The 25171-nt window shown below is 48.6% G+C and overlaps 10 protein-coding genes across 10 annotated transcripts; 6 read left to right on the top strand and 4 right to left on the bottom strand.

Moving 5' to 3' along the window:
• Nucleotides 1-350: 350 nt before the first annotated feature.
• aguA (alpha-glucuronidase) lies at nt 351-2111 on the bottom strand. The gene has a single exon (XM_025531948.1). It carries the CDS (start codon nt 2038-2040, stop codon nt 385-387), a length of 1656 nt encoding a protein of 551 aa, XP_025384671.1. The 5' UTR covers nt 2041-2111; the 3' UTR covers nt 351-384.
• A 1305-nt stretch (nt 2112-3416) lies between these two features.
• On the top strand, nt 3417-6281 carry BO83DRAFT_381254 (transcription factor domain-containing protein). The gene is made up of 9 exons (XM_025531947.1): nt 3417-3552; nt 3609-3632; nt 3690-3805; nt 3853-4226; nt 4273-4568; nt 4614-5048; nt 5099-5334; nt 5382-5904; nt 5962-6281. Exons 1-8 carry the CDS (start codon nt 3502-3504, stop codon nt 5806-5808), a joined length of 1959 nt encoding a protein of 652 aa, XP_025384670.1. The 5' UTR covers nt 3417-3501; the 3' UTR covers nt 5809-5904; nt 5962-6281.
• erg4A (c-24(28) sterol reductase) lies at nt 6197-7685 on the bottom strand (the record flags this gene model as incomplete). Its single annotated transcript, XM_025527819.1, has 3 exons — nt 6197-6441; nt 6489-6820; nt 6871-7685. 3 exons carry the CDS (start codon nt 7683-7685, stop codon nt 6197-6199), a joined length of 1392 nt encoding a protein of 463 aa, XP_025384669.1.
• Nucleotides 7686-8944: 1259 nt separating this feature from the next.
• On the top strand, nt 8945-10000 carry BO83DRAFT_116613 (uncharacterized protein). The gene is made up of 3 exons (XM_025525977.1): nt 8945-9572; nt 9637-9907; nt 9972-10000. Exon 1 carries the CDS (start codon nt 9167-9169, stop codon nt 9548-9550), a length of 384 nt encoding a protein of 127 aa, XP_025384668.1. The 5' UTR covers nt 8945-9166; the 3' UTR covers nt 9551-9572; nt 9637-9907; nt 9972-10000.
• A 178-nt stretch (nt 10001-10178) lies between these two features.
• On the top strand, nt 10179-11511 carry BO83DRAFT_116645 (SDR family NAD(P)-dependent oxidoreductase). Its single transcript, XM_025525978.1, has 6 exons — nt 10179-10446; nt 10494-10854; nt 10908-11020; nt 11077-11099; nt 11151-11203; nt 11251-11511. Exons 1-6 carry the CDS (start codon nt 10398-10400, stop codon nt 11438-11440), a joined length of 789 nt encoding a protein of 262 aa, XP_025384667.1. The 5' UTR covers nt 10179-10397; the 3' UTR covers nt 11441-11511.
• Nucleotides 11512-11586: 75 nt separating this feature from the next.
• On the bottom strand, nt 11587-12963 carry BO83DRAFT_401725 (alkene reductase; the record flags this gene model as incomplete). The annotated part of the gene is made up of 3 exons (XM_025533483.1): nt 11587-11958; nt 12008-12643; nt 12706-12963. 3 exons carry the CDS (start codon nt 12961-12963, stop codon nt 11587-11589), a joined length of 1266 nt encoding a protein of 421 aa, XP_025384666.1.
• A 313-nt stretch (nt 12964-13276) lies between these two features.
• Nucleotides 13277-13687, bottom strand: BO83DRAFT_381250 (uncharacterized protein). The gene has a single exon (XM_025531946.1). It carries the CDS (start codon nt 13665-13667, stop codon nt 13491-13493), a length of 177 nt encoding a protein of 58 aa, XP_025384665.1. The 5' UTR covers nt 13668-13687; the 3' UTR covers nt 13277-13490.
• A 1202-nt stretch (nt 13688-14889) lies between these two features.
• BO83DRAFT_344660 (uncharacterized protein) lies at nt 14890-16416 on the top strand. Its single transcript, XM_025528726.1, has 6 exons — nt 14890-15064; nt 15115-15134; nt 15186-15222; nt 15275-15342; nt 15404-15876; nt 15927-16416. Exons 1-6 carry the CDS (start codon nt 14923-14925, stop codon nt 16279-16281), a joined length of 1095 nt encoding a protein of 364 aa, XP_025384664.1. The 5' UTR covers nt 14890-14922; the 3' UTR covers nt 16282-16416.
• Nucleotides 16417-18294: 1878 nt separating this feature from the next.
• BO83DRAFT_391897 (uncharacterized protein) lies at nt 18295-18960 on the top strand (the record flags this gene model as incomplete). Its single annotated transcript, XM_025532916.1, has 2 exons — nt 18295-18346; nt 18485-18960. The coding sequence occupies 2 exons, from the start codon at nt 18295-18297 to the stop codon at nt 18958-18960; spliced, it is 528 nt and encodes a 175-aa protein (XP_025384663.1).
• A 4850-nt stretch (nt 18961-23810) lies between these two features.
• BO83DRAFT_116598 (uncharacterized protein) lies at nt 23811-24095 on the top strand. The gene has a single exon (XM_025525976.1). The coding sequence runs from the start codon at nt 23851-23853 to the stop codon at nt 24055-24057; it is 207 nt and encodes a 68-aa protein (XP_025384662.1). The 5' UTR covers nt 23811-23850; the 3' UTR covers nt 24058-24095.
• The last annotated feature ends 1076 nt before the right edge of the window (nt 24096-25171 follow it).

Here is a 25171-nt window from a genome sequence, read left to right as displayed (position 1 = left end):
ATGTTGACATCCAACTGGGCTAATGCTTAATGCGGGGAAACCTCATGATCACGTCGGTAGAATAGATGACCGAGTACTGGGATCGTGGGGCGCGGATAGTACTTGACCTGGGGTGTGCCAGGGATAAAGGCGGTAAATGGTGTATTCTGACCATATCTACCGTGATGCAGATTGAAATAGAGGCCAATATCGCATCTAAGGCGATCTTTGACATAATTAATTCAGATGGTCTTTTCTATTTTTGTTTTGGCCACGTCTGATAGCTTGCAGCGGGAGAACCAAGTGTATAAATCTTGTCTGGATCGCCAATGATATAGAACGCCACTAAAAGTTTCATCTGCATATACATTCGGCAGTTACATAACGCATAGGACCTTGTAAGTATCAGTCAACCACCCCTGGCGGTAGCAGCACTACGTAATCCACTGGAGCAGGCTCGACCCCATTCGCCTCACCAACAATTTTCAGCTGATCACCCTGCCGGACGACGACCCCATGAAACGTTATCCGGGTGGCCGAATGACCGTCCAAGTATATCGAAGGTGTATGGCCTAGGGATTGATGCTCCATATCCCCAAGCCATTGACCCACTAACTTGTCACCCACAGATAATGTCCACTTGGATTGACCGCCATAGAGATCGTAGTAGTTCACCCCTATGTCGTACACTCCCGATGGTGCTTTGATGGTAGTTCTCGCCGTCCCAGTCGTTGAATTAGAAGTGGTGATAATTGCCGTAGTGTTAGAAGCGGCCTCGAACGGACTGACGGTGTAAGTCTGGTATCCTTCCAATCTCATACTCTCAGCTTCAATGCGCCACGGATGATGACCGACACGGCCGACCACATCTGGAATTCCGGTCATGTTGTAGTAGAAGTTGTTGATAGCATCGCGCCAGACAATGGAGTGTCCCGCCTGGTAAACCAGGCGTGATCGCATTGCCTCGTATCGCTCCCGATCAATTAGCCCTTTCAAAGACTCCCATTGTTTTATGAAGCCGTGTGCAGCTTCCGAGCCAGCATAGTGAGCGTTGTAAAAATGCTGAATAACTGTCAACCCGGAGTGCAAACGATGTGTCCATGGTACATGGTGAAACCACAAGACGAGATCATCTGGCGTGGTTTCTAGTGACTCGTATAAGCGAGCAACCTCCTCCGGATACTGGCCGGTATACCCGGTGCCATTCGATATTGTTCGGTCCATTCCAACTGAATTGTGATCAGCACGTGTCCATTGACCCCAGCCATTGTTATCCTGTGTAGCTGGGTTTGGGCCATAGTGAGTATACAAGATATCTGTCAGGGTCTGTATGCCCAGGTTGCCTGTATAGTTTTCATAGGCAGGCCAGGAGGCCATGGACATATCAGCAATAGTGTCGATGACATGGTGATTTTGTCCAAATGTGAGGCGAGTCCAGTCTTTGAGGATCTGTTCAGAATCGTCTGTCGGACTCCAGGCCAAACGACCATAAGCGTACAGATTGGACATAGCAAGGTGGCTACCCAGCCATGTCCTGTTAGTGCCCACATTAACGACGGCTGCCCAGCCCCCGAGCGTTCTGTTGAAGCGCTGTCCGGATATGATATCGCGGACCATCGAAGGCTTGTGATCTACGCGTAAGTCGAAATCCAGGACCGTCTTCCAGAGCGGAGGTAGGTACACCAAATGACATTGCTGCCCCAGGTACTCCTGACTAACCTCCAACTCTATGGCTGTGTTGGTTTGATAGAGGTTGGCGAAAAGGGGTGAGGTAGGCTCGCGTACTTGGAAGTCGATTGGGCCGTACTTTATTTGTACCACGACGTTCTCGTCGAACTGACCGTCCAGATCCTTGAAGTATTCCACTGCTGCCTTGGCACGATCAGCCTTCCAGTCCGATTCGTTCATGTTGTCGTTGTAGACGAAGGCGCGGAACATAAGCACACCCCCATGTGGATGCAGGGCACGGGCGAAAAGATTCGCCCCTTGTGAGAGTGTGCGATTATATGTATCTGGACCTGGCTGGCCCTCTGAGTCTGCTTTGACGAGGTACCCAGCCATGTCTGGTACATAGGTATAGAGGCTATCGGTGATATTCTGCCACCATGCAATGACACCAGGATCGAGCGGATCATAGGTTTCTAGACCGCCCAAGTCTTCTGGTGAAGCAAAGTTCAGCGATATGCCAATTTGAACGCCGTATGGTCGACAGGCATCTGCTATACGACCTAGGCCTTTCATATTCTCGGGTAGCAGTAATGTTGCGTTCGCATTGACATTATTAACGACCAGTGCGTTTATCCGGATAGACGCGAGCAGTCTAGCATATTGCTCAACGGGAGCCATGTCTTCCACCACCGTGCCATCTTTGAAGAATATCGACGCGCCACCGTAGCCTCGTTCAATACTTCCGTCCATGTTGTCCCATTGATTTACCCAACGGATCGGCGCATGTGGGCTGGTGGTGTACGCGACACGAGAGAAGTTTCCCTGTGCCACCATAGCGAGATATTCGTATGCCCCGTACAAGGCTCCTCTGGCATTGTTGCCCAAGATGCGAACTGTGTCCCCTTCGGATTGTAACCAGAAGCCATCGGCATCAAGCTCGGGCACGTTGATGTCCCGGCATTTTTGACGGTACTCATCCAGGGTAGCCACCAGAATTGATGCGGAGCTATCGCATTGAAATGGATGAGATGTCAAGTTCGTCGAAAGAATCGATTGGAATCCTGCTTTCAATTCTCGCCCTGCAGTCTCGATCGGGCTTCCTTTGGTGCTGTTCAACAACACAATTTGAGACGGCAAAGCCTGTCGACAATGCAGGTCGCAGGACACGGGAGCATATCGGAGCCAACCATCGTACCCATCCTCGGCTGCTACCAAGGACAGTGAAAGAGCCAGGGTCAATTGAAAGAGATTCGAACCTCTCATAGTGGCCGTTTCTTTCCAGCTATGCCATCGCAAAGGACTATGGAGTACCAGCCCTCTTCTTCATCATATATACACACGTCATGACCTGTTTGCAGGATCTCCCCGCGTTGTCGGGCCACGGACGTGGGAAAGGACTTCATGCTAAACTTTGTATTCAGGCTATTGTTGCTGCTCTGGGTAAATCGTATGGTTTGGTGGCATCATGGCAAAGGCGACTTTTGCCGACAAGCACTGGCCTGGTCTTCTCCCGGAACTCGCTGAGTTAGCAGTTTAGCCTCGGAGAATCTCCGTGACGATCAATTTCAGGTGTGTTATTGAAGCGTCAAGACCCTCCCGATTGGGAAAGGCCCCGTCGGGGCAGACGAGTGGGCGTCACGGGACTCGCTAAACTCAGTTGGTTTCAACCTAGCCTGAATGGGAATGGCGCCTTCACAAGACGACTGGAGGTCTTACTCGCACCTTTACCTGTCATTCGGCACTTTACTACTCACAGAACTTTGGCTTGCGGTGCAGCTAATGTTGTCATAACCCAGGAGAGAAGTGCCGACATATCATGCGAGTTATCGTTCATAATTAGCGGCTTTACCTACAATGGCTGCCCGAACTCCTTCCATCGCCCGCAACTCGTTCCGGGCCCGCGCGGTACGGCTTCCTCGTCCGCCACCAGCTAATCTATAACAAGTACTAACTCCAACCAGTGCGACAACTGTCGGCTTCGAAAGGTATCGTACCCTGTGACCAAATCAGTACCCTACCTATGTTTATGCAAATCCCTTTAGATCAAGTGTGATAAAGTAGTTCCTTGTTCCAGCTGCAGCGCTCTTGGAGTCCCCTGTGGCCCAACAGGTACGCCTGTCACGTCTTCGGAGACACGCAGAGCCGAGTCCGACGATTAGTAGGTTAAGCTAGACTATAAGTGCTTGCAGGGCTGACTGATGTTAGTGAGCAAAGGTTTTCGGTAATCCAAGAACAATTATTAACTATCCAGCAAGCACTCCATCAGATAACAAAACCACCAACTTCACCACAGCCGGCTTCTCACCCAATAGGCACCGGCCCAACAGCTCCTCCCTTCGAGGGACAGTCATCTTTTCATCATGAGACCCTTGTAGCCAGGGACGCAGCTTATTCCGCAGCAAATACTGCCCGAGATGGACAGATTGGAGATTATGTTTCTGCTGCGCTCTCCTCTCTAAAAAGCAGCCTCGATAGGCACAATCACGCCGTGAATCGAAATGGAGCACAATCACCTATGCAACTAAACCAGACATTGCTTCCTGTAGATCTGGTCATAGCAGTGGTGAAGAAGGTCAAATGTATACATCTCCACCCCCCTTAGATGCAATCACTTACGCAATATAGCTCAACCTCCCTTTTTCCTGGTCAGTCAATCTTGGATAGACTCAACCCGTGTGGAACATCTATGCCAGTCAATATATTTCCCGTTGAACCCTGTGCCACCGGGCTCGCTCACACTCTTCTATGGTATACTGTTCTATGTGATCCGCGATTATCTTCATGCGGGAGATCCCGATCTGGCACACTTTGATCTTCAATCAAGCCTTGCGCTCTGTGAACGACACTTTGCCGCTGGCTTGAGCGGGCCTGAGGTTATATCTGAACCAACTTTGGAGAAGATACAGGCACTGTTGCTTGGGGTATGTTTGATTGTCTTCAGGAACTACAAATCCTAACAAATGCAGGTTCTGAAAGCACAAGAGGAAACCGACGTCCAGCGGTGCTGGACCTTCCTTTCGCTGGCATTCAATATGTGCCAGAGCATCGGGTTGCACCGACGTTCTACTTTAGAAAAGGATGATTATGCTATTGCCGAGGCAAAACGCCATGCGTTCTGGGCACTTTACACCATTGACAAGAATATCTCTCTCAATATTGGCGTGACATCACACTTTCAAGATCACGATATTGATGCAGACCTTTATACTCCCTCAAATGATCCCAAGCATCGTCCGTGGGACCTAATGGGGCTTGTAATCGTCGAGTTTGCGAATGTTCAAGGTAGAGTTTATGACCAGCTATACTCTACCTCTGCTTGTCGGGCAGGTGATGAGCAACGATCAGCATCGATTGAGCGGCTGTCCTCCGACCTTATGACAGTACGGGACAAGCTCCTTGCGGTACGCCTTCCTCCTGTTGAGGTAGTCAAGTTGGCTGACGGTTTTACAAGATTGATGTTAGTCGGGGTCTTTATGCCGACTCCCTACATGGGATGGCAGCCTGTGCAGACTTTATAGCTTACTCTGTGTTGACCGTCATCTATCGTGCACAGACCCATCCACGCGACGTGATGGCAGTTTCTTCCCAGTGCTATGCATCTGCGACTGCTGCTTTACAGAGTCATCTGAAGTGCTTCACCTACTTCCGCGGTCGCCAGACACATAAGCAAACAGAATACGTAAACTGGTAAGACACCCTTCAATCTGCATGAACATAGTAAACTAAATGGACAGGATACTTCTCTATCCTTCATTCACACCCTTCGTCATCGTCTTTACCCACGCCATCACGACCGCCAGTACAGCAGATCTTGCTCTGCTACAGGATACCGCCAGCTCCCTAGAGTTAATCAAAGGCCTTTCACGAGGGTCAATGCATTTATACACTATCTGTGACGCTTTTGTCCGGGCTGCTCAGATACTTGTGAACTCACAACAGACACTAACCGGGTTGGAGCAACATCAAGATGGATCCCTTGTTATTCCGACAACTGATGGGCCCGGGAATATTGCCCTGCCAGATGTTTCATGGCCAGAAGATACATTTGACTCCACCATGAACCAAGCAGACATATCCATGTTTCTGAATGGCTTCATTGGCACTAACCGATCGGTCATGGATATTTTGAGTTTCGACCTTAATAGCGATTCAATCCAATGAATACACCTTGCATTCCTTTCACTGCTATCTGTTGACCGTGGCTTTGAGAACCCATCTCTCTCAGTCTCTTAATTACGCCTAGTATATGGGAAATTTGTCTGGACACTCTACTCAGTGCGTGCGAAATGCATAACATGGCTAATGTTGACGAAGAAGGCAACTACATCGAGACACGCGACGATTTAAAACGATTCGAAATATTATTCCCCTTTCCTTCCTATATACAACTGGGAAATGCATGGCATGGCAAACGCAGGTCAACAGAATGGTAAGCCAATAAAAGTGAGGCACGGTTTGGCCTAAGCAAACTAAACTAAGACGCCCTACCGAAAGGCCCATCTGTTGATTTCAATGACTTAGAAGACATACTTTATTGATGTTAGCTTGATCATAACAGCAACTCGAGGAGACTTACCGGAATGAACAGGTACGGGACCCTCCGCTCATACTCGTGCCAAGCTTCTCCATATCTCTCGCGACAACGTTCAATATCCCGCAGAGCACGATGGATGATCATAACAGTAAAGAAGCACGAGTAGAACCATGGGAATGGCGAGTTAAAGCCAGTAATAAGACCCCAGGAGAAAGCGAAAAACCAGTCACAGCTGTAATGGACCTTACGTGCCATTCCATCTATACCACATCAGCCCTGTTTCGCGATACAAAAATGCGCAACTTACACCACCCACTGCACAGGATGGAATCTCCTGTTTTTGTCTTTATGCAGACAGGGTTCTTCACCGATTTCCACGGTAGCTGAGGGAAGGTCTTTCGATTCACAGGCTTTCCTCTCTCCTGAGCTCGGAAGAGGTTCTTCTGGCTGTTGCACGTGTCCCATACCCAGTATGCAAAAATATACATCACAAATAGCACGCCCAGTGCTATAGGGTTCCACTTATAAGTTGACGGATCGTGGCTCGCCAGGTATAGAGTGCAATGGCAGTAACTCATGGGAACACCAGCAAGGTTCCAGAAAATGAGCATAAATCCCCACTTCTCATAATACATATCCCTGCGACAAGATCAGTATTGTTGATTTGTCCACCGCATTGAGCAACATACCAGCTCGTGATAATCAGTTCTTCCCCTTTAGCACATGCATTCGCATACAAGAAGTGTGCCAAAAGCAGAAATGAAACTTCCCCAGAGACGAACCCGTAGTCTTCCCACTGCTTCAACGCAGTCCCAAGCGTCAACAAAAACAGAATATACCAGGGTATGCGAACTTCGAAGAACATCTTCATATCAAGCCACTGGAACAAGCGAGGGTTGAGCTCTGCACCCATAAAAAAATCATAAACGTGGGATCCCGTCATCCGATGCTGAGCACCTCGTAGCAAGGCAGATGCGTACGCGAGAATCGAGACCAGAAAGCCAGAGCAGATAGCCACAGACATCAACGGACCGAACTCATCGACGAGCGTACTCAGACGAAAGAGACCGGAAAAGTGGAGGACCAATACAGCAGCGATGGTAACATACCACGACGCTGCCGCGGAGCAGTAGTAATCCAGCTGCTTCCCATTCAGATGGGGAAGGCATTTTCCCTTGCCGTATACGCCGGGGAGGTACAGGTACCCGAATCCTTCGAGGACAAGGAAGGTCCAGTATATTATCCATGCCTTGCGGTGGGGATAGGCATGCGTATAGGCGAGGTCAACGAGGTGGAAGAGGAAGTCGGTAATAGATTGGTTCTCATCGGGCAAGGGGAGGTGGCCGTCGTACAAGGTCGCGCCTATGAACATGTAATACATGAGGAGGGGGAATCCAAGCATCAGCATGGTAACCCCCGGCGCACCTCCGAACTCGAATGTCGGTTTCTCATCCTCGTGGGCGTTGGAAGACATCTCCGGGCTCGGATTCGTGGATTGCTTCATACTGGGTTGGTGGGTAGGTGGATTTAGTGTTCTGTGCCAGGCGTGTCTAGGTAGGCATCTGTCTTACCTTGTAGCCGTGCTATGAGCAGACATCCTTCTCCTTGTATACGGGTTGTTAGCTCTTCACAGATCGGGCGATCGCGGATTTTTATCAGTCCTCCATTGCTGTTCATGTTGTATACCTTCCTCGTTGCCGGGAAGCCCGCGCCTGCCGTGCTCTCCGCGGACTCCGCGGCGAGCCCGGAAACCTCGGGATCGGCTCAATCAGGTCAATCAATAATCGTAGCGAGGACCCCTAGTTCAGGAGAATTTCGATTCATTTTGGTCTAACCGAAGGCCTTTAAAGGGGAAACTAGCTGATAAGATTAAGATTTCTGTGGTGGTAAGAGACCTTTTCCGCTTTGCTGTTAGTGTAAGGGTCAGCTAGGCCCGAGTGACCGTGCGGATGTACCCTACTAGTAACAGCATGGAATAGCGAAGGAGTCTTGGGGAGGGAACTATACTACTATTAGATAAGGACATGACGGTAAAGGAAATCTATTAAAGCATCTCCTTAGCCACGTATGGTCGAATAAGTACGCAGTACTAGTGGTTGTGTGCTTTTGTGGTTGCTTTACTGTTCATCCAAAGGATTGTGGGGGTTCATCATTGTACTATATTTCGAGGACGGTTCGCTTCTTCATCAGTAGTAGTACCACTCTCTTTAACCTATCACTAGTAATAGTCTCCGATTTTAATCCCCTCATGCCAACTTAAATAAAAATAGATACAAATCACGCAAACCAATGCAGCATTTTACACTCAACTATTCCCCCTCCTCTCCAGCCCTACCAGGATTCGACAGACACCAGGCTGATGCGCGACTGTCACCCGCGGCGCCAAACCCGCCACCATGATTGGCCCCATCCCCAACCCCGATCATCATCTCTCCTCCAACCATCACTCTTACGCTCATCAACCAAGCTTTCATCAAGGATGCACCAAGAGCTAACCTAACGCGTAAGGCTGCGTGTGACAGAGGTGAACCGGCCTGCATATTCACGCTGCCGTCCTGGTTCTACCCACCGAATCAGCATCCTCCATGAAGCGCTCAGCAGCAACATCCCCCCTTAGGGAGTGTAGCTCATCACCCCCCCGTGCTGAGGATTGATTTTTCTAACGCGCCTGCCTGCGTGCCAACCTTGGGTAGGGCTGGAGGGTCCAGGCTGTCTTTGCTAGACACGGAGAGATATATAAGCTTGTGGGGGAGGATCTTGGCTTTCTTGATTTGTTTCTGATTCTTTCTAGTTCTGTCCATTGCCTGCTTGGCTACTACCTGCCTACTATTGGTATCTAATCTAGCTTCCAATAATCTCATACATACTACCAATCAACTACCTACATACCAATCTTCGACTTCTATCTAATCTCCCACACAAACAATCTTTACCACCCCCTTTCCTTTCTCACCTCGACCCAGACAACACAAATCCCCCCTCAAAATGAGCATCGGCAAGATCATCGGCAAAATCATCATTATCCCCATCATCATCATCATTGCCATCTGCGTCGGGATCTATTTCCTCATTAAGCACCGTCGTGAGCGCAAGCGCGAACGCCGCGAAGATAATCTCCGCGCCCAGTACTACCGGCAACAGTACCAGCAGCAGTACATGTATCCACATATGCAAATGAAATCACAACAACAGCAGCAGCAGCAGCTGGGCACGCCGGCCCCACCATACTATAACCAGGCTTATGCTGCGGGACAGCAGCCTGTGGCGTTGAATGAAGGGGAGTATGGATATTCTGAGACGATGATGAAGAAGCCGGAGCCGGTGGTGTATCCGGTGCAGCAGCAGCATCCGGGATCGGAGGTGGTTTAGTTCAGCTTGAGATGGGCTTGATGTAAGTTTGATGTCTTTCGGAATGAGTGTCTTGGTGTATGAATGGGCGTGCTAATGTTTATTAGGGGCTTATAGGTGTTATACTTGTTTTATGGGCTGTTTGTTGGATATGACTTTGTGACATGATACCTGTATTGTTTTTGTTGAGTATGTTTAGTTGATTGGCTTTGGATATGGATTGTTTATGACACGTTCTATGGTCATGATGTATGGATGAAATATAATCTGCTTTTTCATATCAATGATCAGATGGCATAGCTGTCTTATGCACCTTCCCTGATACCCGGAAACAATAGGCTTTATTGTTCTCGGACCCCTCATCATCTAAGCAGACTGGTAAGTCTGACATGAAGAACAATGACTACATTCGAGATATGCATAAGCTGACATGCTAAGAAAGTTGACTAGTGTAACTATCGCCAGCCACCTTGAGAAATAACCATAAGAATACCCAATACCAGCCATGGAAAAAGGGTGAAAGACGCTAGTTGTCATACTAGTAGCACATAGCAATGTATCAAGAGGAAGACTACAGTTAACCAGGGATGAAGAGAGGTGCGTACACGCCAACGCGAACTACATTAAGGAAGAAAAAGAGACGCCTGCAACTTCTAGTAACAACATGTACTAGTACTGGGTTGAATAACCGAGGCAGTCAGTCAGACAGATAATAATGCCTTGACCCCGCTCGAATCCTGACAGAGTTGGTGGCTAGTGGCCAGCAACTAGATATATGAACGTCGTCCAGCACTCACCAGCCAGCTGGTGTTCTGACTTCTTCGACAACCCAGTCGGCAGAGAGTGTTAACCACTATAACTGTGCATCATGGCTTGCAAGGTATCAGGAACGGCGTTTATCACGGGGGGTGGAAATGGTAGTACCAACCTAGCCCGATCGGGAAACCGTGCTAAGCTGCCTCAGGCATTGGCAAGACCACCGCCTTCACGCTTGCCCAGAATGGAATCGAAGCACTATCTCTCTTGGATGTGAACGAGACACTCCTCCAACGCACGAGAAACGAGCTCGCTACCTCATATCCCAATGTTGAAGTGGAACTTACGGTTGGAGACGTCTCCAAGGAGGCATGCGTGGATGAAGCCGTGCGCCGCACCGTCGAGCGATTCGGTCGCATCGATATCTCGGTTCACTGCGCCGGGATTGTGGGGCAACCGACCGCGACCCATGAGCTGACGGCAGCAGAATGGCAGAGGGTGATCGATATTAACCAGACTGGGGTGCTGCTCTGCCAAAAGGCCGTGATACGCCAGATGCTGACACAGGAGTATGTTTCACTGGTCCACTTGAGGGGAAGACGGCCGGCTAAGCGTCTTGCAGATCGCGCGGTTTGCGTCTCGGTCGGGGGACGATCGTGAATATGGCTTCTATGTTTGGGGTAGTGGCTCCGGGGGGTTGGTCAGGACTGTCGGCCTATACAGCTTCCAAGCATGGTAAGTGGATGACTGGGATTGGTGGATGAGTGTACCTAGATGGCTAATGGTTGCAGCTGTGGTTGCTCTCTCAAAAATGGTCTGTTGTTCATGAGAATCGCCTCCAGATTGTCAGACTAAACCGGTTTAGGACGCCAAAGCGTACATTCAACAAGAGATACGCATCAACGCTATCTGTCCTGGGTAAATGCCCCATAGGCCAGTATAATATCCGCTAGCTAACAATCCAGATACACGGACACTGATTTGATCCGCACGTATTGGGATGCGGGATTCATGGAGCCAGACGCGCAGCGAGTCGCTATTGGCCGTAGGGCACAACCGGAGGAGATCGCCGATGCACTCCTGTTTCTGGCCTCCCCGATGAGCAGCTACATGGTAGGCTCCGCCTTGGTCGTTGATGGCGGTTACACGGCTTGAGCGCTTTGAGCACGGAGGCTTCTTGATCTACCTACGTACAGCACTGGATCAATACCATCGCCGATCGGTCTTCTCAACTCAAGGATTAAGAGCAACTAAATAAAAATAAACCAGCATCGCAGTCATGTGTATATACAAATCATTAATCATAGTCGGACCTGGACCTTAGAGGACTCCCATCCGGCTGAGCTCTGGGGAGCAGGCTCGTAGTCCACATAGTGGAATGCGTTATCCTCAAAGGGTCCATAGAACCGGGTGCGATCATAAGGTGCAAAGGGAATGCCTCGGCGCAGTCTCTCCACCAAGTCCGGGTTGCTCGTGAAGTACCGACCATAGAGGAGACCATCGTACTTCCCGGCCTCCAGGACGCCCCAAGAATTGGTCTGGTCCCAGCCGCCAGCCGAAAAGAAGGGGGTCGAGCCGAAGATCTTGCGAAAGGAGGAGAGGTCGACACTCGGAAGGCCCCAGCTGCGGAGGAAGGCATCCTTTTCTTCGTAACTGTGAATTTGCTCGTAGCGCTGAACACATTAGTAAGTGGGATTCAATCGGTTATGAGATAATGCTTACCGGCTCCACAAAGCTGACGTATGATAGACCGGGGTGCGCCTGTTTCAGCGACTCGCACAGATAAGTCCAGGTTTCCACGCGCTGTTCACCACGCGCTTGGTTGTACAGTCCAAATGGCGTGAGTCGAATCGCCAGATTCTCCTGGCCAACCGTCTGAGCCAGTTCATTCATCAACTCCAATACGAAGCGGCAGCGCTTCTCTGGAGTTCCGCCGTATTCGTCTGTCCGTCGGTTGATGTTTGAGCTCAAGAACTGCTCCGGGAGGTAACCATTACCGGAGTGTAGTTCCACGCCATCAAAGCCAATGTCCATGGCAGTCTTGGCGGCTTGACAATAGTCTTGAATGGTTTGCTTGATGTGCGCGACCGTCAATTCAATCGAAGGGTGGTCTGCATAGCGAACCGGCTCCGACGCTCCCACGGCGGGGTGGGTGTAGCGCTCTTCGGGGTCATCCCAAACGCTGGCGGAAGCTGAAACTGGGGGTAAGCCGGTCATCTGGGGGACGGTAGCACGGCCGGCGTGCCACAGCTGGCAATAGATGTAGCCGCCCTGGGCGTGGACGGTATCAACGACTCGCTTCCATCCAGCGGCCTGCTCTTCCGTGAAGAGACCGGGGACTCCTGGCATTCCATTGCTCTGCTTGCGTGTTAAAGAACAGACGAATGACCCATCGGAGCTGGAATTTGGGGAGTATTTACCTCCAGCGATGGAGGGATGCCTTCCGAGATGATCAGCCCGCCTGGAGTTGCCCGTTGACGATAATATTCGACAACCAGGTCCCCAGGGTACCAAATCCGATTGGGATTCTCGGGAGTACTGTTTGAGTTCAACGGTTCGCCCCGGTTGCGTGTCAGGGGGGCGTGTACCACCCGGTGGCTCAGAGTGAGCTTGCCATTGGCAATGGCGAGCGGCTGAAAGAGCTTAGAATCCGCTCCTTGCGCCTGGACAATGGTCATTGTGAAAATTCTCGTAAAGATGCAATTTATGGGAAAGGCTACCTGGGAAGGTAAAGACAAACGAGGGAGCCACAAGTGGACAATTGGGGAGGAACTTTCTGGGTTGACACGGGCCGTGGTGCGACTGCCAACCAGCGTTCACCATGAAAGCTACTCCTCGCTATTGTTCGCTTCATTGCCTTCTCTCCCTTCTCAGTGGACTGGAACGGAGAGCAGCAGACCCATTGCCAAATGAGGGTGACAGATGGAGCCTGACAGGTTACTGGAACCCAACCAGAGTGTCGAGGACACGAGAAATTGGATGGAGGGACGGGCTGAACCTTGGGAAGTGGAGGCGTATCCACGAAGCCTACACAGAACCACAGATTGCATCCGACTCCAATTTAGTCATCTGTCTGTCCTTGGGTTCCCTTTTCCTGTTGACCCCTTATACACATGCAGCGCGTGGCAAACCGCGTGGGACTTAAGCCTTCTGCAACCTTGCTGATCGGGCGCAGAAAGGCGTCTTCTAGAAGCCCAGGAGAGTTTCAATAGCAGCCACCTTCGTCAAAAGTAACACAACCGGGGAGGAATTCTTCATTCAGATCACACGGTGGAACAGTGCGAGGTAAATGTGAGCCATCATATTCACCAGGAAATAATAGGGATGGAAGCCATCCGACGCTCCACTCGACACACAGCAAGCGAAAGTCAAAGTTCTTCATCGCGGCGCTTGGCGTTTACGCCAGAGGCTTTAGAGGCTTTAGGGCACACGCTAAATCACGGGTCGGTGTCGCAAGTCGGTCTTCCGGAAGAACAACCCCCGTTAAGGCCAACAATTAACCGGGCAAGCTTGTGAAAAAGGGATCCATTCTGCCATTGTTGACTGGCTCCATGACAGTTTGCCGGAGGCCGCCGCATCACGGGCTTTTCACAGACGCTGGCTTCAAACCCACTTTTCAGCGTTCTCCTTTATGCCGAATACCCTATTGTGGTTTGGCTCGGACACCGACGATCACTAATCCCTCAGTCGGGACTTTGGCGGGTTCTTCTGCAGCACCATGACAGATAGTGCGTCGTCGCCACAGCCTATATGCAGCCAGGATCTGGCGCATTGGTAGCGCGAGGAGCTATTGGAACGAGCGCCCGGGGAGGAAGCAATAATCGGGGTTGGTTATTACTCCTGATTATCTCCATTGTTCGTTCGAGATATTTCCGACGCCCTGCAGCCATGTCTCTGCGGCTAGTCCGGAGGAGAGGAGGAATTTGAGAATCGATTATCCAATAGTAATTATGAAAAAATATTGGCATCGCAGAGGGACGCCCTCTCGAACCCCAGTTTCGGCGTCGAAATGAGACACTCTTAGCTAAGGATCCGCCTACGGGTGTCAACTTTTTCAGAACCATGGTCCATGGACGCCGCCGCCCGCAACACCACCGAGTGTATTTACATAGCACGATACATATCTAGACTAGACCACGATCGCGTGCGACGCCCCAGTGGCAAGCAACCACGACGATCCATGCAAGGTGCATCTTTGCTTCTCCCTGTCCATCATTCCTAAAACAGGTAGACGTTATGACCTCTGGGGCCTATCACGATCGATCCGCTCGGATACTCCATGGTCGCCTCCCAGTCCAACTGCATCGGGGAGCTGCTGTATCCCTCCTTTTAAGGTTTTCCTATCGACACCTGGGCGGGACGATCGTGACCCGGTGCCATTGAAGTCATTTCTCGGAATGTTATCCCAGTTTCCGACCCAAAGTTGAGAGCCTCCCTAGGCAGCTTTATGGGCCTATCATAGACGGCGCAGCGCCAGCTTGACCCAGGGCGACGACGCTGTGCGCATGGACAGACCAAGCGCCTGTAATTTGAACCTATTTATAAATGTTTGTGGACTCCCGCGGTCGTCGGGGTCAGTGTCTTGCTCCATGTTGTTTCTTCCTGTTTGAAGAGGCTGCATTGACCACTGGCACGCCATGACTGTCAGTCATCCCAAGGATGTTTTGAACACTGTCAATTTCGTCACACAATGTTTGTGTTTTCCGATCATTAGCATATTCGTTCTCTTGCGTTTCTCCATCCGTATCTACTACAAACAGTTCGTAGGCGTGGAAGACTGTACGTCTGCTTGACTTTTTCTTCTGAAATCAGTGCTAACTTTCCCCCAGGGTCATGTCTCATAGCATGGGTACGTTGAGACTGCAGGTGCCTTCATAGGACGACTCACTGATTATTGCAGGTTCTGTTCATGGGATACTGTGGCATTGCCATTGCCGGTATGCATCGTTCTTTTTTTTTCTCCAGCAGCTCCAGCTAACTTGACTCCAGTGGGTCACTATGGCGGGGGTTACCACATTGACGATGTCTCTGAAGCACACCAAATTCTTTTTCGCAAAGTATGAACGCCCGGCTACCAGAAGGACTTGAAGTTCATCGGCTAATTGAGGATCAAAACAGTTCTGTTACATTGCCACCGTTCTTTACTGCCCCATGGCACTCTTCGTCAAGATCGCACTCCTTTCAATCCTCATTCGCATCTTCAGTCCTTACCGTTCCAAAATCTACTTCATCTACGGCCTCCTCGGCTGTCTCTGCATATACTACATCGTTGCCGAGGTCATCAAGATCCGCATGTGCGACCCGGTTCCGGGATACTGGACGCTCGATCCAAAGGCACGCTGTTTCAATCAACGGGCCGCCCTGATCGCCGACTCTGTCATCAGTGTGGTGACAGATTTTATTATCCTGATTCTACCTCTGCCACTCACCTGGTCGCTTCAGATGTCACGGAGCAAGAAGTTGCGGGTCATCGGCATGCTGTCGGCGGGTGGTCTGGCCACGGCCTTCAGTTTGTACCGGCTGGTTCTGGTCTTGCGTGATGGTAGCTCCAGGGATCAGACTATTATCTTTATGATCGTTATTCTTTCAGGGTAAGTTGTTATCCTAGAATAATCGATGCTGCAGACTAACCCCAAACTAGAAACGCCGAAGGAGGCGTGGCCATGATTTGCGCTTGTCTCCCCACGATCAACATCCTCATCAACAAGCTCCGCAAGAAGGAGTACAGCTCTCAACGTTATTACGAACCAGAGTCCTCTGTCAACCTTAGCAAACTCAAAGGAAGCAACAAGCGATTCTCACTCGGTAACTCCCGCCGCGCCGATGGCACCGAGTCCGCCTCCGACCAGTCACATCTGATTACATTTGCAGGGACGGTCGACATGGCAGGTAATGAGGCTGGAGGCATTCACAAGACGGTGGATGTGTCACAGACGATAGAGATGGTGGCCGATGGTGATAGTCATGAAAGCCACCATCACAGCAGTTTTCACTAATGATTGTATACCCTGGGTGGTCGGCTTTGTTTCATGGCGGTATGGTGTTCGGTTAATGATTTCGTCTGAACTATGGTTTAGCGATAGACTACACTCTTTAATATTTCCTTATTAATGAATTTATTTTCATGTATGATTTGGTCAACTGGCATGGGAATGCTTCCCACCTTCACAGCCAACAATGAAGTATCTGCCAAGATACTGATACTCTTGAACCTATGAAGCCTAACTATTCATCTTGCTAGTGCACATATTGATCTGATTAATTCACCCTTGAACCCTCCCAATTCAACTGCGTCAAGACACCAATTCAAGCACGACCCTCATTCAACCACAGATAATCAACATTGTGTCGCTATACTCATTACCTCAAATAATTCACCCCAGCCGTAACAGACCCCTATATAAAAATCAACTTTCTTCCCACCCCATCCTGTCCCTCTCCCCCCTCCACCATTATGATCCCATTTCCTATATATACATACTATACTACTAATAACCACGCACAGTAACCCACTAAAGCATCATAACTTGACTCATCAACTATATACCTTTCGTTGCGTACCTTGTCTACGCAAGAAATTCCGTCCAGAATTCCCGCCATCTTGTCTACGCACTCGATTGAATGGACTAGGGTTGATTAGCAGGATACCAGCACAGCTTTACTCTACTACGCCGGACATAATCCGAGCTCGGCAGAGAAAATTACATATCCTGACCATCAAATATAAACACCATGGGTAGAGGCGTATGTCCTCCTCGTCGAGGCGGATGTGGTAGTGGTAGATCTGGGAAGTGGAAAGCCGCTGTTCCTTGCTATTGCTATAACATGCCTGCACGCTTGTAAGACAATCAAGTACATCACTTTCATGGATAATATAATGAGAAGTTGCTAATGGAAATGCCATATAGATATTTACCACACCAGCGCGGATGTTTCCTTAATGATTGATTAATATTGTCTATAGCACCACACCGCGAACTACAGCGCACTTTACGCACATTGTGGTTTGCAAAGCCAGAAAGAAGTGGGCTACTCGGCTTCGGAAATTGTCAAGTGCCATGCTTGTCGCGGCTATTACCGTTCAGATATTTCTTCTCACTCGGAGATAGCAGACAACAATGTCTTCGACTAAAAGCATATACCGCGCAGCTGAATATCTCCAATGGAGCTTTGTCAAAGAAAGCATGCTCTAATTTCCCACAGTCCAGCCAACGGTCGAAGGTTATATACAAATCGCAAATGAACGAGGAATGGTTACCGATTCACAACGAAGATGAGGCATGCAAGAGCTTGCCAAGTAATGAGAACCATGATGAAACTCCGGCATCCTGTGTCTGTGGCTCAGGTTGCTGAGTACTGCTAGGACTCCAGTATAACTGGGAGTTCAACGTACGTGGACCCTCGCTCGGAAGAAGCTTATATCAGGTATATATTATGCTTTGGACAGCAACTGCTGGTTCAAACTCAGAAAGGCGTGCATCGTTTCTCGTCCATCAGAACGATGTACTCACGGGATGGCGATACCCCCGAGACACACTGACCATGAGATAACACCTTCACGGCAAAATCTGGCACGATGCAACAAGTCCAAGCTCATGGTCAGATCGAAATGTCACATAAGAAGTTTGGGTACCTATCGTCATGCTCTGTGAAGTGTCAATGATATCCGTAACCGGGTGTCTGGTTGCGGATGTCGAGATGTACAATGAGAGAATGCTTGGACATATGAGCTCAGACATGAGCTCAAACTCGATAACTTCCTTCATCGGGCTTGCAGAACTACCTAAGGTAGTTGAGCTAAGATGGTTTGAGATCAGCTCAATCTATGCTCCAGATTTATACTACCATGTGGGTGGAAGAACTACGCATGTCTTGTGGTCTTCGCAAGACTACCAGATAATCCAGCGTCGTTCTCCGTGATCGATCGGATTCTTCGTGGCTCTTCGTCGGTATATAGAACAGCTCGGACAAAAGCCATACAACCTGCATCAATTAATGCGATTTACCAGATGTGCAGGGAATATGGTCAAGTGGGTTCTGCTGTCTTCTGTCATATGAAGGGTTGACCTACACTTGGCTGAGCATGTCAATGTACATCCATAGGCAGTAACGTTCATCAGACAAGGCTACAGCTACTCTAATGGGTGGAGTGACCGGCCATCGCGAACATACCGTTACCCACCGTGCCAACAATCCCAGGCTCAAATTACGAGCCTCTCTCTTACTCTCTGCCGATTGTCAAGATTGAAGTCTATCGTGCCGGCCAGACTGATGTTGTTGGTTACTCAAACACGATCATTCTTGTTGAAGCAAGCACGGCTTCTGAACCCAGACAGCCGATCCGGCCCGCCAGTATCTCCTACTCTGCCTGGTTAGATTTTATAAAGTCGGATTGTGAATACAATAGCTTGACAGAAGATGTGTATATGCGGGACGATCAGCAGCCGACCGCCAGACTGAAAAACACGCCAAATCGCCTTCGGTACATGCTGCTCAAGACCCAGGGACCCGTCTGTCGCTTCGAGATCCAGTCTAAGAACCATCCGCATCCATCACAATCGAATCCCACCGGTCTCTCCAGCATCCGTGTCACCTGGCCAGCAATGAGGCGAAGCTCCCCTGAGCTGGATTCTAGTAAAGGAAGGGGAAAACCACCGTTCACGATTCCGGTTTAATTATAGAAATGGAGGAAAATCATGGTAAGATACTTTTTCTATATGATAACTGCGAAATGCCAGTTTCACGCATCAGGACTCAGGTTCTCGGCGTAAAAATGCCAACATCTGCACCGAAATCATATTGTCATAAGGACGGCCAGAGCCAGATGCGCAGGTAAATCCAGACAGCCGTGAACAGGAACGCTAGAATGACCCACCCTGGTCTGATATACCTGGGTTCAACTTCGCCTAACAGTGGTCATCTATAAGTCTTTGGATGCCACCTACTTGCTAGACGGATGAACCAACTCTCCACCAGGAGTAGCTCCGGTGGCTGCATCTTACCCAAGCCGATATACTATTTAATACAATCTCGTGGAACTGGGAGACTTCGAGACGTGACTGGCTCCCATTGATGGTGGATACTGAAGGGGGAGATATATATAGATATAAATAGTGCTACATGTCATGAAGTACAGAATACAGCAAGCACATCTTATCGTCGCGCGGCCCGTTGGAAACCTTCTAAGACATCCGAGCATTTCTACTTACGAATGGGCGACCCAACTTCGGAAGGCCTCATACAGAGTCCGTGGAGGGTACGGTCATATTCACCTCCTTTGATACTTTCTGCAAGAGATAGCCAGCTTGTCAAAGTTATAAGCTACATTGACACCCACTCTTGGGTCGATTGCTCGTCGTTAGCAATTACCAGCTTCTCAACATAGAGAAAAAGCAGGATATACATCATCTACCTATTCATCCTGGTCATGGGTCCCTTTTAGATGCAATCACAAGTATTACCTTAGCCAAGGCTCTCTCACGGGATATTCGAAAACACTCGAACATGATATCAACACACGATGCCGCTTCCCAGTTCTACGAACGCGAATACCCGGTCCACTGAACTGGTCGTGTTGTATATTTCACGAAAAGATAGCGGTTATGCCAAGCTTCCTCCATGAACCACCAAATGCTACCAATAGCAGCCATTGGTTTTCTTCATAGCAAATGGGACACTCTCGACCGGCCGTTGGACAAGAGCACTGGCATCGCATGATGAAGAAATGGAAGCAGACCCATCTTATTGATACATATTGATATTAACTGGGTTTATAGATAATCGACACCTTTGAGGATGCCAGCGTGATTATCCCGGGTTCTACCCCCGATAAGATAACTCACAGAAGCCCAGAGACTACGAAAGAAAGGAGTTACGGAAAGAACTGGTAATGTTGCAAGTATTAGAACATGACCACCAAGAAGCCTGCCGTGTAAAGACAGAAAAGTGGTTGATAAATATACTTGAACTCTACGATATAGAACAACAGAAAAAGAATTGTTCCTCTTCCTCTTCTCTTTCTACCTCGCGATTGTGGTTCCTTTTCGTTCTTTGCCGGTGTTTCGAAAAAGTTATCCCTGATAAAACATTAACCAAGAAGCATGACGCTAAAATTAAGCTGTTGTCTCCGAGTTCAAAGATCTTATATAAAAGTCTGATACCGCCTTTTACATGATAACTGGTTTCATGGGATTATATTCGTGAATCAAATTATCCAATGCACAATTAGTAGTCAATGTTCCGCGGGCATCTTCTTCCTTAAGAGGGAGGTCTCAAACACAACATCTTCTTCAGCTGTTTTACTGCATGTACTTAGATCATCTTCGTTATCAGACACCACATATCCGACGGCTACTAACAAGGCGTTTGTCCAGAAGGGCCAGGAGGCGCCGCGCTACGAGCATCCCATCACCGCATATGTGATGCGGAATGTTACCGAGCATGCTGATGCCATGTATAACACCATTGTCTATCAGCGTGAAGCGGCAGCTGCGCTGGCGTTGAACAAACCCAAATGGTAAATCTACGAAAAGGAAGATACCCTCGGGAGGGAGGAACTATATCGATCTTTCTTGAGCGGTGTCTGGAAATGCTGATTGTTGTCCTCGAACAGTCATTCGCTCTACTGTGTAGAGCAGGCTTGTCATGCTATGCATGTGTGACGTCGTCAATAATATCTCGTCGTGCGTGCTTGGGCGTTGTTTGACTGGGGTAGTTAGTCTTCACGGAGTGACTTGTTCAAGCGGAACAGTCTTCTTGACCACAAATGAAACATCAAGCATGACACATCGTGCATATTATTGGCAGATCTCCCAAAAAAAAAACGAAGAAGACGATTAATACATTCAAGATGTTCCGGCTATAACCATATGAAATCTATTGCTATAGCAAACAAGAGACTTAGGTCAGTAGTAACCAACATGAAAGGCCCTTCAAAGCTGGACCAATACAAGAGAATCAGCGAGGATACTACAAGAAATGACGAAGTCAAGAAGCGAACCAAATAGATGCCAACTACGGGGTTATGCCAAGACATTCTAGCTGAGCGCCTAATTGCTGCGGCGAAGAAACAATAATCTCCCTGTGCGACTCCGGAGAAAGAGTAGCGGACTCACTCTATCCATGGATATTGAGAACATCACAATACGCAAACGAGATATACACGACAAGTTACATGTCTATACCCTTAGGCGTTGACCAAGGTACCTCTATTTGACGGATCTACAATGCACGCGCGTCACGAACGAGTATCACGTCTCTAGAAGAAGGATGAGCTAGTTTATACTCTTAAGTTAAACTTCGACCCAAATGCTGCCAGCAAAGGGAACCCACACCGACTTCCATCGATGAAGCTGCTCAATAAGGTAGTTATTATCACCCTGGGTTTGCAATATCATAAGATTTGGGAAGACCATAAGGATGTGATTTGCTTGGCTCTGTAGGGCTTTCTCTTTGCTAGGGGGAAATTGAGTATATCTTGGACGGTGCATGGCGACCATAGTTTTTATAAAGACGAACGTAGCCTTCCAGCAAGTGTAAACTGCCTGTTTGCCTGCAGTGGCTTGTTATAATAAGGGGTCTGACAAGACAGTGTGATACTAATACACCTTTTAGCTGCTATGATGGCAGACCAGGTAGGAGAATTGTGGCAGGGTAGGATTTCTCGGCATTTGAAATTTACAGAAAGCGCCTTGCTGACATTCAAGTAGATTTAGTGCAAGTTTGTGACTCCGAAGATCAAAGCCAAATTCGACCTTGGTGAAGGTAGAACAGGCCTGCAGCTGGTACTCCAGCTCGCTAATAATTGAACACAGACGACCATCTCGCATACTTCATTTATTGGGTCAATGGTGAGAATTTGCTCTCAACGAAGGGGGTTTTATGACCGGAACATCAGTGATGGAGATATGGAGCGTGCGGTATGGGCACTCAAGAGTTTTTCGTCAAGAAATGAACAGATATGGAATCATCAATAGACGAGACGTGAGATGTACCGAAACCATGATACAGACAGAGAGCTTGATGTGGACGGCGGCTTTCATATAATGCTTTTCATTTTAGAAAAATAGAGGATTGAGCAATGGTCTCTCCGACAATGAGTGTTCCCTGGAATTTCTTACTTCTGCAGTAACATCCACCTGGGAAACGAAGTATAACTTATGTTGCGTCCAGGCAAGGAAAATGATGGGCTATGCATGGGTGTGCCCGTTGTCATCCTCCTTGGAGTGTCAGTGAAGATGAATTTGACTTTTTTCGTGTAATTTTCAGCTTGGGAATATCGTCTGGATCAGCATTAGCAGCATTCGAGGATAGAGTAGACCGGAATGACGAAGATGGTAGTTTGGGAATTATTAGAGGTGCTTGGAGGAGTAGTTCGACTTAATGTGGTGAAGGATGGTGCAGTAAGGAAGAAGATCAATATGTTGGATGATACCACGACCTTCTATATTTGAATGGGGGTTAGCTCACGAGGCGGATATTTTGTCAGACAGTATGATGAGATAGTAGAAAGAAGATATGAACATACGCAATGATAGTAATTGTTTTCTCTCGATTAAGTCTTCAATGTCCTTGAGGTCTTTCGGTCAAATGGATCAACTATCCTTCCCTCCATCAACCTCCGTGTGATGAGTAGCTCCCGAGACAGGAATACTCCCGTTTTACCTTCCCCAGCTGTAACATGTAGCCCTGCCGTCCTGGACCCTCCACCTGCATATGTGAATAACCAAGTGGCGAAAGACCAGACAACCACTCACAGAGAATGGTATGTCGCACGATAACAAAAAGAGGGATTACCCACAGACATCATCACACCCCTAGGTAGACACGGCACGTATCTGGTTCCTGTCCACCACCCCTCGTCTCTCCCTGTCAATCACATCCGCATTGGAGCAAAGGATTATAGAAGCTTTCTGGGCAAGCATGCAGCGGATATCGGAGGGTAAGGATTCGCCGTAGAGGCAACAATCGGCAACTGATGTGATCCATCTCCACAGCGAACGGGTGGATGGGATCGATTTACCACACCAGGCAGATGCAGCTTTCGTATCGTGTATATCCCGCCCTGCGGCTAACAGAGGGATAATTTTGACCAGTAATAACGATGTTCAACACTTTCTACTTCAGGTAAGTAATCGCAGGTGCAGATATACCAATACCTACTATGACTATCAATATAGCCTCACCTGTACAACAGATAAGAGTCCACAATGGAGACCATCCTGAAGCTGTTAAACTAGATGCAACGTAGTTAGGTAACCACCTCCACTGAAAAACATCTTGATCAGCAATTAGAAACTGGAGAGGCTAATACTTGACCCTCCAAGGCATCCACACGGTAGCCTAAACGCGGAATATCCCCGGACTATCTAGTAATCCAGCAGTAAAATGATTATGTGAAGCAGACCATATTCTTCCGATCCCGACTCCGTTGCCACTCCGGAGTCTTAGTCTAGGGGCGATATGTGTTTGCTATATGGAAGAAAACGTCAAAATGGTAAATAATTGGGTGTAATATAGTAGGGGTATTGCGTACTTCGTGTTTGATTTACTGACTCACTGCATGAATGGGTGGATTTGACTTGCCCTCGGGAGAAGTTGGAGCCGACAGGATTCATATCCTGGGCTCGTTAGGAGAATATCGGATCCTCTCTGTGCTTTTGCTGGTTTGGACTGGGGGTGGGGGCATTGTGACGATGGTTGGGGGCATAATCAGGAGTTATGCAGGACTTCTGTCGCTGCTGAAGGATGAGGAGGGGGGTTGTTATCTCTGATCCTGGGTGATTAGATCGTTTGAAGGATGAAGTGGTTGGGGAGGAAGGACTATACGGATATTGTTGTCTGTGTGTTAGGGTAATGTCTGTAGGCAGACCACCATACAGTCGTCAAGGATGTAATTACAAGCAGAAGCAAAAGCAAAAGGAATGAAACAGGGTCCAACCACATGAAGATCAACAATCGCAATTCCCTTTAACGTCGCCCGCCGGTTTAATCTACCTCATGAGAGACATTCAAACCTTATTCATCTTACTCCTCCATCATCTTACTCATGATAAACTACGGAATTATCTAACAGTAATCAGCAAGACACATGAGGACCTTTACGCTACATCGTACTTTGTGTTATGTTTGTTATTCTTACCTTCCGTGTGGGCCAGGCTCCAGCAGAATGTGCAAAGTAAAGGGATCATGCTATACACAAAATAAATCCTAAGTTCCTCCGATGATTCTCCCCTTTTGCTATTTTCCACTTCTTCAGCGAATGTCTCACTCCTTCCGGCCCGCTCCTTGCCGGTCACCTTACCGGCTTGGCTTAGCACGCGGCTGAGTCTATTCTCGTTGACGTGCCAGCCTCGTCCGCACATTACAGGCCGAGGCATCTATTCCGTAAGTAGTCGGTTAATGAAGCGGATTATAACCTAGGAAAGACAGTGGCATGTCAATAGCAGAGCGATTAATCCCCAAGGGAACCTAGTAAAAGTCTCCATTGACCTCCCTACCTAGTATCAATTAGTGCAAGTTCGTAACGAGGATGATGAATGCCTAGCTCCGCGGACCTTGTCAGTATGCTAGTTGTTTTTCTCGGCATATAAGCAGCGACTGATAGATAACATCCAGATGCGGGATTTATTTATTAGATGCATATAGACCGATGATAGGTAATTAATTTGATAAGATGGTTGCAGAAAACTAGGCGAGATAGCGATAAAATGAGAATGCAATGCAATGGCACACTGTCAATGCTGCAGAAAAGAAAGTTCACCAAGACGGACAAATTCTATCCATCATCCTGGTAGTAGTACTACTACCCACGGTGCAAGTTGGTAGGTAGGACTAATTACTAGTAGCATGTAACTGGCACTGCATAATCCTCCGTCCGCGTGGATC

This window comes from Aspergillus eucalypticola (assembly GCF_003184535.1).
Source record: "Aspergillus eucalypticola CBS 122712 chromosome Unknown BO83scaffold_26, whole genome shotgun sequence".
Taxonomy (NCBI): Eukaryota; Fungi; Ascomycota; class Eurotiomycetes; order Eurotiales; family Aspergillaceae; genus Aspergillus; species Aspergillus eucalypticola.
This window is presented reverse-complemented; position numbering and strand designations above follow the sequence as displayed.